We start from the raw sequence: 10912 nt of genomic DNA on the forward strand, positions 1-10912 counted from the left end.
TCTCCTCCCTCAAAATTCACGCTCAGCATTGAAAATTTCAAGGCAATCTTCTTGGTTGAGAATATTTAAGTATCAGTCCTCACTTCATGTCCTGTTTTCTTATGCATGTTTTCTTTTGAGCCGCACACACAAACATACATTTTATTGTTGCATCTTGCTATTTGTTCAAGTCTCAAAACATTTTTGTTTTGGAAGTGTAGATGGACTGTGGAATTTGCCAAATAAATAGCAGTTGTTAGTGTGACAAGACTCGTCGATGTTAAACCATACTTCAATTTGAATAAAACAACTATTTCCAAGCTCGTTCTTTTAGCAAGTTGTATCAAATATTTACACTAGGGTCAGAGTTCTCCCTGGTCCTTGGGATAATAGTAGCTGCAAGTTTATGTGGAAATATTCTGGTTGCAGCTGATGAGATGTATCTAGCTTCTTTGATCAACAAAAAACGGGAAGTTCACGCAAAGTGAACAACTGATCCTACAGAATGGCAACCATAAATGATGCAAAAACAGTGATCCGGGATAATGAAATAGGATCCCTTGAAATCTAGAAAAAGGGTGGACTGTTAAAGCTAATTAGGACTGTGCTGCAGTCCTAAATGTAATCGATCTAACTTAGATCAGTCGCTTTTTCCCTCCTCATCTACCTTGCTGATCTCTCCCTTCCATCCTCTCTCTTGTTTAACTTACAATTAGAGATTTAGCTTCTCCAAAACTACAACTATTTGTTTTCTTATTGCTCTTCCAGACAATTGAATCTGATTAATCTTTGTTCTCATGATTTGGTAAGCTGACATTACTGTTATCCATCCCATCTCATGGTCCATGGTTCCAGTTCATGACTGGTATGAAATTAGCTTTGAAGTTTTTGCAACAGTACTATAGCTCTTCATCTCATGTTCTCAGTGCCTTAAACTTCAAAGAAGTTGCTCGAACCTCTACATAGTGCATGCTTTTGATTGACCATATGTAAATGCTTTTATCACTTCTCATTTAGGGTTTTTGAGATGTATCTAGAATCTGAATTATAAACAACTGTCAGGTATTCTGTGTTGCCACCAACAATTGCAGCACATTCCTTCTGTTTAATTTTTCCTCTTTTTCTTCGGAACTGTTCTTAAATGAAGCGCGGCATTTGTTCTATATATATACTTGGTTCGATAGTCTTGATGAAGTCGTGAAGATTGGCTGAAGTGCTTGGGCTGGGTTGTTCCCCGCTCTCATGCAATAACAAGTTCGACTTTTTCATGTTTAAGTCAGTAAATTATAAGAGAAAAGGAAAGAATAGCCCCAAGAAAAATGAGAGCTTAGGAGAGAGAAAAATATATATGGTTGTGGTGTCTATTTTGCATATTATGATCGTGTAGCCTCGAGTAGTCGAGTTCCCTTGAATGGCCTTGAGTTGCCTCCCCTCGATTTCTGTTCCAAGTGGTGTTATTGAATGAACTTGTTCTTTCGTTTAACTGGCCATCCAAGACATTTATATGTCTTGTTCACAGTAACTTTCTTTATAAGAGCGGAGTAATGAAGAAAAAAAATTACTCTTTAATATTGGAGTTTAAAAAAAATATTATTTTTTTATTTAATTTTATTATTTTTTATTTTTGCTTCCCTGTTCTGGCATTATTAGATTTTTCTAAATTTTCTATTAGAAGGGTTTTTTAGTTTTTCTTTATAAAGGATTATAATAACTTTTTGAAAAAAAAAACTTAAATAAATAAAAATTAAATATTTTTAGTGTTTTACTTGTAGTTATGATATTCTTTATCTTTGAGTGTTTTGACTTTATAACAAATTTTGTTATCATTTGCATCAGTTGATATTCGAGTCTAACAATGCCTTGTTGGAGGTCATAAGGGATGGGGAAGTTTTTCCTCGAAAAAATAATAATTTAAAACTAGTGTATTGTTTATGTTTGCATGAGTTATTGTTATTGAAAATCTTGATGGTAGGATCTATAATAAAATGGTACAAAGATGTTATGTTATAGATTCATAATGGGGTGTCCTACACAAAAATATTAGAGGTATGCAATGCGGTGAACCACACATAAAAGGACATCCACGGTGAATAACGATTTTTTACTAAGATCTGAACTCAATGATAAGTTCCTGCCAACCCGAGCAGATTGATATATGAATTTTTTTGGAAAAATAAATATTTTTTTTAGTTATTTTTTTTCTATTTTATTTTTCTATTTAATATTATTAGGCTTTTATAGTTTTTCTATTTTAAGAATTTTCTAGTTTTTTCTATATAAAAGGTTGTGATAACATGTTACAAGTGAGATTTGAATAAATAAAAATTTGAATATCTCAAGTGTTTCCTTGTGGTGTTCTTAGTTTTTTAAAGTTTTCACTTGTAAAGAAACTTGTTATTAAATATATTTGTTTATGTCACTCTCTCTTGTTATATTATTGGTGAAACAATTAATAACTCAAATATGATTGGTGTGAAAGTAGATGCTCTCTTAAAAAAAAAATAGAAAAAATAGTTATTGGTGAGAAAAGTACTGATAATTCATTAATAAGCATAAGATATTGTGGTGTCAAACTATCTCTGTTTTTTTTTTTAAAAAAAAAAAAACAATAACTCTACCTTGGTAGTGTATTATCATGCACTCAACTTCATGAGAATTTGCACAGGATTAGATTCAGTCGTAGAATGATTGGGACTAGGCCTGATTTGTTGTTTAGGGCCTTGAAGGATAGGCATCCCTGCTATTAGGCCTTGACCCAAACTGCATGCCATTGCTTGCTGTTTGGGCATGGCCCAAACAGCAGCAAGCCATCCCCTTTTTATGTATATATATACATAAAGGTCATGGGGTTTGATATTTGTTTTATCTGTATTCTGTAGCATTTCAGGCATTGTGTATAACACGAGGTGCGAGAGTATTGTCTTCTTAATGTGCAATAGCAAATGGATTGTGAAGGAATTTGAATGTGGATGAGCTACTTCGGACTGCAATATCTTAGGGAAATTGTTGATTGCAAATTGCTGTAAAATAGAATAGGGAAGTTGTGTTAGCGGCAGAGGAAGCTCCAAGCAAACTTCTGAAGAGGGCTGGCATTAGCATACCCAACAGAATGAATTGATGTCCTCTAATTGTTTTCTCTGAAGGTTCTGATCCATGTTTGCAGTTCTTCATGAAAAGGTTGCTGTTCAGCTTAAAAGCACAGCACAGGGATAACAAACCAAAACTTTCTTCTAAAATAAAAGGCCATGTTTCTTCTTTCCTCTAATCTTTGTAACCCAGATGACATAAAGGAGTTCATATATTTTTTAGTTTAACGTGGGTGTCCGGGCTAGCTTGCACGCACCTCGACTAATCCACGGGCCCTGAAGTTAACGACCATGTAAGCCTCCAATGGCCATCATATGAGCAACCACAGGGCTCGAACCTGAGACCACAGAGGAAGCAAACCTCTTCGTCCCAAGCTCTTACCACTGGGCCACCACCTAGATGGTTGGAGTTCATATTTAACGAGAGAAGATGAGTCTTGGACCCAAAATCGGCTCTCCCCAAATCGCCATTTAAAAAAATATTGAATTTGTAAAGATTAAAATAGTGTTTGTTGGTACGGTAATGATTGATTTTTAAAGTGTTTTTTACTTAAAAATACATCAAACTAATATTTTTTATTTTTAAAATCTATTTTTGATATCAGCACATCAAAATGATATAAAAATATAAAAAAAATTAATTTAAAAAAATTAAAATTACAATTTAATCTTAAAAACAAACATTATCTGGCATAGATTTAACGAGGTTGATGGTAGTTTGGCTAGATGATGACCTTTCTATGGAGAGGCAAATCATCTTTGCAATCTTTTTTTTTAAAAAAAGAAAAGAGCTAAAGCTGGCTTTACATTTCAGTGAAATCTTAAGTTTAAGTGATGGGATGCTGATATTTTCATTTATTAATTTAAAATATTTTTATTAATTAAATATATTATCGTTTTGGAGGTACTTCTACTAGAAAAACCATATTGGAAAATTAGAAATTGAGGAAAGTACTTGATTGGCAAAATCGAAAGAAATTGGTGCACCAGAGTAAAAAACAATACAAAAGGGTTACATACTCAATTTCTCAAAAACACGCAACCGACGACGGACTAAGAAAGAAAGGAAATAAGCAAGCAATCGTCACGCGACACGTCAGAGTCTTTTTCACTGGACGCGCGCGCAAATAGAACATTCGACTGTTTTCTAGAAGTAGAACCCGGAGGAAAACCTTCTGGAACTTGCCAGTCCCATCCGGAATGGAACGAATGTAAAATCCTTCTCTATAAATCTCACACCATGTAGCCTTCAGAAAGTATCTTCGCATACTAAAAGCAAGAAGAAAAAGAAGAAGAAAAACCTCAATTTCCAACCCAACAAGATCCGATTTCAGTTATGGATACTCCATTCTACAGGATTCACCGCAACTACCCTTCCTCTTCCCCTCAAATTCCAGTTCATCACAGAACGACGACGGTCCTTCCAAAGAAAGTGGTTTCAATCCCAGTCCGCTACGTCGGGTCGGAGCGGAGCAGATCCGAATCTGCAATCAAGATCCAGAAGGTGTTTAGAGGCTTCCTGGTGAGGAAAAGCATGAAGAAGATTTTGGCGACAAAGAGACAAGTGGATGAGATTGAGAAGAGGATTTTGATGAAGGAGACTGTTGAATTAATGAGAAGAGATCAGAAGGAGAAGTTGAAGATTAATGAGATGCTAATGAGTTTGTTGTTGAAGTTGGATTCGGTGCGAGGAGTGGATTCTGGTGTCAGGGATTGTAGGAAGGCGGTTATTAAAAAGGCGATTGCGTTGCAGGAGACTGTTGATTCTATCGCTGCTGCTGCTAATGGTGATGATTCTGTTGTGTCAGCTGGAGAGAAAGGTGTGGATGAAACGGGAGAAGGAGAGGAAGAAAATGGCAGTGTTGCGAATGCTGCTGATGAATTGCAGAATGGTGCTGCTGAGTCTGAGGCTGTTGTTTCTATGCTTGCTGACTCAAGAGAGACCCGGGAAGAGTTTAATGGAGCTTTGGAGAATGTTGACATGGCTAGTGAAGGTGAGAGGAACGTGGAATGTGATGGTGATGTGCCGACATCGATGAGTGATTATTGTGATTCGGTGCGAGGAGTGGATTCTGGTGTCGGGGATTGTAGGGAGGCGGTTATTAAAAAGGCGATTGCGTTGCAGGAGACTGTTGATTCTATCGCTGCTGCTGCTAATGGTGATGATTCTGTTGTGTCTGCTGGAGAGAAAGGTGTGGATGAAACTGGAGAAGGAGAGGAAGAAGATGGCAGTGTTGCTAATGCTGCTGATGAATTGCAGAATGGTGCTGCTGAGTCTGAGGCTGTTGTTTCTGTGCTTGCTGATTCAAGAGAGGCCCGGGAAGAGTTTAATGGAACTTTGGAGAATGTTGACATGGCTAGTGAAGGTGAGAGGAAAGTGGAATGTGATGGTGATGTGCCGACGTTGATGAGTGATTATTGTGAACCAGAGAGGGTGCTGGAAGTGGTTAATGAAACTGTGGAATTGAAAGAGGCGGAGAATGATGAGACGGCTTGCCAAGGAGAAGATAGAGATTTGGAAAAACAAGTTGATAAAGATGGTGATTGTATGGGAACGAGTCAGACGGAAAGTCAATCGGATTCCTCTGCGAGTTTGATGGAGGGAGATGATGAAGAAGAAGAAGAACATTCCGGTGGGGTGGAAATTGAGAAGAAAGGGGATGAAGGAGAAGTGAAAAGCAATGATGAGAGTACAAGGAGGGGCAAAGAGTTACTGGAGAGGATGATGGAGGATAATGAGAGAATGATGGGATTGATGGCTGAGTTATTTGAGAGGAATGAGATGCAAACAAGGTTGTTGAGCTCGCTATCGCAGAGGGTTGAGCAACTGGAGAGGGCTTACATATGTGACCAGTTGAGGAGAAGGAAGAAGAAGAGGAATGCTGCTGGGTTACTGGATTGTTTGGAATCAACACCCAAGAAATTGTAAATCGGAACATGCATAGCTTTTTTTAAAAAAAAATGTTTGTTAATGTGTTTAGCGCTCCTACGCTTTCTGTAAGTTTCGGTCCAGCTCTAGCGCAACTGATTGAATAATTCCATTGACGGAAAGTCTTTTTCCCTAGTAAGTTTCGTATTGCATATCTCATAAGCGTTACCTTCATCTGGGCATGGAAAACTTATTACTTTCATACGATTTAAATGATCTAGCAAAAGGAAAAAAAATATAAAATTGGAAGGACGGGATGGATTGTTAAGTTTTGATATGTTCAGCCCATACCATCCAATAGCATCTTCAAAAGTCTCTGAAAACATGGAGACTTAGGATCAGGCATGGGCGTGTGAAAGGCTACGAGAAACATTCCTCATTTTTTTCCCATGCAATTAACCATCTTCTGTTGTGATTTGCATGGCGGGGGTAATCTCTTTTGTACAAGCTCATGGAACCCATTGGCCTTGGAAGAGTTGCATCACTGTTTTGCCCATTATCCACTCCAACTCGGATGATGATAAAGGTACTTGATTGGCGATGGATAGTACTGCTTCTTTTCCACCTTTGTAACCGCATTCGGGAACAACATATGGGAAATCGCTGGAGCGAAAAGAAAATGTCAAGAATAGCCACTGATGTTTCTGTGCATGCCTCTCTCTAATCTCTAGGGTGATAGGAAAGATGATAGATAAAGCAGTTACCTGCCCCACATGACTCGGCTTGCGCCAAAGCTCGAAACAACTTGGGAGAGGAGGGAGGCCAGATCCTGGTATGGGAATGGCATTCTTGACACCCTGAACAGGGCACTGAATTTAATATACACCTGCACGTATAAAATTTCATTTTGACAGATAAAGAATCAGTGGAGTCAACTGGATGATCTGAATGCCATATAAGAAGAGGGAATAGAATTTCATAGTGGAACAAATGAAAAATCCGTGTCATCAACTGGATGATTTGGATGCTACATGGAGAAAAAGTAATTAAATAGATGAAAAGGTTCAGAATAAGGCATTTAACAGCGTAACTAATAATTGAAATTGACTTCAAATTCGATTGAAATGTTTTGATCATCTCGGAAGCTTTATGTGTAACCTCATGAGGAGACTAAAAAAGATGTCTGCGAAAAGAAGTATATTTAATGAGAAAGTCTAAGACACCTTACATAGAGCTTGAGAAATCTAAAAAGGAAATCTAATAGAAAGTAAATTCTACTTGTCTTAATTTCATGCCATCTATGATTGTCTTTTCCTAAAAACACTGTAAAACAAAAGGAAAGAAAGTAGAGGCTGTCTACCACTGTTCTGGGTTTGATTAAAATTTAGGCAGCCTTGGATTCATGAAATGGCAGCATCAGTCATAAATGCAAATCAAGCAAGCATCGAAACCATACCTGAGGGAATTTTGATAGCTTCAGAAGCTCAGAGAAGGCAAAACTTTCTTCATCATTTCTGCACGGTAACATGCACAAAAACAGCTAATATGTCTTCCACCCAGATAAAGATTGAAAAGCTTCATCAAATCAAGAGAAGTTAAGAGACAAGACAGCTTACGTTGGTGGTTTGCAAAAACTCAAATGATCAAGCAAAACAACTGTGGAAGGAAACTCTGTGCATAATTCCTGAATTTCTGAAATATGGAGATTGAGACCCTGAAAAGATTTTACCTTGTAAATGCTATCCCAAACATTCAGGCAAATATTGCAGTGCACTTGGAAGTAAATTTTACATGACGAGAAATAGGGTTCTGTTAGTTCTTTTGAGCTTTTGGTTTGAGTGGAAAATTGGAAATAGATAAGAATGGTTATACCTTCATGCACATGAAACCAACTGGTACACCAAGTTCTCCTGCTTTGGAAAACAGTGCCTTTCCAATGTCATTTGTCATCTGCATAATTTACCAACTTCGATGAATACAGCTTTCTTGGTAATTATCTCAGTGCACTGCGTATGTCAGGGAATTAAGATTTGATGTTTGTTACAAATTTCAAAGGGGAGTTTACATTGCATCTTAATCGTCTAGTTTATGAGTTTCGAAGACCTAGATCAACCCAACCCCAGCACTTCTCTATTTTAATCTAATGCCCAGCAATAAAAAAAATTTATTGATAACTCTCATGGAAGTTCAAGCCCCATCTCTTAACAGTGTACTCAATTGCTATTGAAGATTTTCCTTCTTAACCCACGTTAGCTCAGAAAAGCAGATTCATATCCTACAAATGTACAACATTTTTAAAAGGGTCCAACTACAGAAGTTAAACAGTCCACTTGTTTCTGTGTTTCTTGTAATGAAGACAAACAATAACAAGTTCAAAACGTATCTATCAGTCCAAAGCAAGAGAAAGCAGCCACAGAAAGATCTTCCCCTCCTGCCTTTAACTTATTGAGCTACAAATGTATTAGAAACTTGACAATTTCAGGTAACCACGAGCAAGAATTTTACCTTTTCTCCTGATGACCACAGATATGGGTTAAAGCGAACAGCACGATAACCATCCTAGCATGAATAGACACCAGAGAAAATGTTAGAATGATCTGTCAAAGGCAATGTTACGGCTATGAAATAACAGAAATACACCTTCAAAATAAGTTCTTCGAGATGCTTGAGTCCACTTCCATCTTCTGCAGGATTTGCAAGGCAGCAACCAACGAACTTGTTTGGATACTTCTTCAGGACACTGGCCAAGGAAAATTCTGTCATTAAACAATAGCTTATAGCACTTTTGGAGAAGTACATAGAAAACAGCCAATGAAATTTGTTTTTAGAGGAAAAGTATCATCTATTGTCCTCGTCTTTAAGGATCATGCTCCCATGCTCTGTGAACCACCAGATTTTTTTTTGGAGGGGGTATAATAAATATCAAAATGCCATTTCTTTAACCAAAATCATATGAGCAGAATAACTTATCAAACATTGCTAAACCCCAGACTACTGAACTCTGTCTTTCTATCTCTCGCATATGAGCATTGAGGGGTTTCAGAAAAACTGTCTGTTTATATGCTGATCGCTGAATTAATTACAGTGGATGTTCCATACATTTTTATGAGGCTTTCTACCAATATGCCAGTTCATGTACAAATGCAATATATGACATCCAGATTAACTAACTATAAACACTGAAAACATACAACTTCAACAAACCTTGTCACTAGAGAATGGTCAAACTTATGATTAATGGGCTGTACAATGAGTGCACCATCTACACCTGCTTCTTCCAAGGACTGTAGCGGAGCAAAACAGAACAGCACGAGTTATCCAGTTATTACATGAAAGTTATTAAAAAAAAAGTGTGTAGGTTGGGAGCAGTTTTTCTTTATATTTATTAATGTATTACATGAATTGATTTGTGTTTGAAATTCAAGATTATCGACATGAACATCTAACAAACAAGATAGACAGATAGCAAATATGAAAGGATTGGTTTCAGTTAGCAGCAACCTCTCTCATTTACATTACTTACAGAGTTGATTTGGTCTTGAAAACAAAATCGAGATACTAAAAAACAAACTACGGGGATAGGGAATGACTCGTCATGAATTTAGTCTACAGCAGCACAATGGGATCAAAGAAGTTAAAAGAAGTCATCATGTTTCACCAAGTCGAATGAAGAAATGTTGATGCACAATCAGTTTAATATGACCACAATGTGTACTAGATCAGGATACCGATTTAATACGAGAGTAAACAGTGACTTAATTTCTAAACTGACATTCTTGAATTTCAAAGATCTCAACATAATATATAGGCAACCTTAAACCCAGACAATCATGTAGGTTGATGTAAAGACATATATACCTGCAACAAGAAATCTAAATCTCCACGTAAAGTGGGTTCTTGACCTGGAAAGTAAGGATATTTACCTGCAGCCTTCAAGCACAGCACACCAAATACACAAGAAGAATAAAAGGAATTAGAAATCAGGCCAGTACGGAGAATTTTGAAAGTAGTAGCACTTGTGGGTATTCATCATTAGGCAAGAAGCAAAGCAATTATCTTAGATTGAAAACGAAAGAAGTGGCTGTAAGTGTCTCCAATATTGGGATTTTGGGTTTACCTCTTCAGGAGATGCCCAAACGTGCAAGTGTGAATCAATGACTTTGGCGGGGTTTGTCTTGTTGTCAGCTCCGCTACTGGTGGCCATTCTTGCTGCAGAGACTTGGGTTGGTGTCTCTTTAGTGAAGAGCTTGAACACTGAAACAGTAGACAGATAAGAGTGGGAGGAGTGAGAGGATCTTGCACTAACAGCTGATATCAAGGGCTTCAACAACCCTTGGCCACATGTCATTGACATGGTGAGATGAAATTATAGTTATAATTGTTATCGTGGTTGTTGTTATTTTGGGGTAATACGGAGAACTTTGGGCTTTTGCAGGTCGAAGCGTTTGAGTGGGTTTGGCAATATTTGAAAAAACATGTGTGTGTGTGTGTAGAATGCTCACTTTCACCTTTTCGTAATTCATGAAGGGTTTGGATTTTAGGAATGTAATTAGTCATTTGACTCGCGACATGCACATGGATATATTTTTTTTAATTAAAAAAGTTATATACACAAGTTTTTTTTTCATGTTTTTGTATATAAAAAATATTTAAATGTAAATTAAAAAATTTCTATATATATATAATCAAATAAATCGAGAAGTGTAAGTATTAATAAATAAATAAAATAGTCATTAACAATAAATAAAGATAATAATGAAAAAATCAAGAAACATATAAAGATAGAGATATTTGATATTGCAACACATGCTTTTGACTTCGCTATGTTTAATGATTTTATTTGTTAAAATTAAATTTTTATTTAATCAAAATATAATAAAAATAGACACATGTAAAATTGATTGAATAAAATAAAAAATAAAAAAATATTACATAAGGTTATATATATATATTAGAAATATTATTAAAGAATAAATAT

General features: G+C 36.5%; 2 protein-coding genes across 3 annotated transcripts; one reads left to right on the top strand and one right to left on the bottom strand.

The window, feature by feature from the left end:
* The first annotated feature begins 4314 nt into the window (after positions 1-4314).
* Positions 4315-6133, top strand: LOC7481202 (uncharacterized). 2 transcript variants are annotated; one of them, XM_052451216.1, is made up of 2 exons: positions 4315-5059; positions 5432-6133. In XM_052451216.1, exons 1-2 carry the CDS (start codon positions 4402-4404, stop codon positions 5992-5994), a joined length of 1221 nt encoding a protein of 406 aa, XP_052307176.1. In that variant the 5' UTR covers positions 4315-4401; the 3' UTR covers positions 5995-6133. The 2 variants fall into 2 exon arrangements, with proteins under 2 accessions (XP_052307176.1, XP_052307175.1); XM_052451215.1 differs by having other exon boundaries at positions 4316-4974; positions 5347-6133.
* A 37-nt stretch (positions 6134-6170) lies between these two features.
* Positions 6171-10393, bottom strand: LOC7481203 (uncharacterized). The gene is made up of 10 exons (XM_002304630.4): positions 10052-10393; positions 9793-9864; positions 9139-9218; positions 8575-8674; positions 8440-8493; positions 7807-7884; positions 7551-7648; positions 7391-7448; positions 6699-6820; positions 6171-6597 (listed from the first exon to the last, which is right to left on the bottom strand). The coding sequence occupies exons 1-10, from the start codon at positions 10286-10288 to the stop codon at positions 6444-6446; spliced, it is 1053 nt and encodes a 350-aa protein (XP_002304666.2). The 5' UTR covers positions 10289-10393; the 3' UTR covers positions 6171-6443.
* Positions 10394-10912: the final 519 nt, after the last annotated feature.

Source organism: Populus trichocarpa, chromosome 3 (genome assembly GCF_000002775.5).
Source record: "Populus trichocarpa isolate Nisqually-1 chromosome 3, P.trichocarpa_v4.1, whole genome shotgun sequence".
Classification (NCBI taxonomy): Eukaryota; Viridiplantae; Streptophyta; class Magnoliopsida; order Malpighiales; family Salicaceae; genus Populus; species Populus trichocarpa.

Bases quoted from the DNA above. Each gene is read 5' to 3' on its own strand.
- LOC7481202 (XM_052451216.1), top strand. From the start codon at position 4,402: ATGGATACTCCATTCTACAGGATTCACCGCAACTACCCTTCCTCTTCC. The intron at 5,060-5,431 runs GTGAGAGGAACG...TGGCTAGTGAAG, and splicing joins TGTTGACATGGCTAGTGAAG to GTGAGAGGAAAGTGGAATGT.
- LOC7481203 (XM_002304630.4), bottom strand. From the start codon at position 10,288: ATGTCAATGACATGTGGCCAAGGGTTGTTGAAGCCCTTGATATCAGCT. The intron at 9,219-9,792 runs GTATATATGTCT...GCTCCGCTACAG, and splicing joins ATTTAGATTTCTTGTTGCAG to TCCTTGGAAGAAGCAGGTGT. The intron at 7,649-7,806 runs GTATAACCATTC...AAATCTTTTCAG, and splicing joins TTGGTTTCATGTGCATGAAG to GGTCTCAATCTCCATATTTC.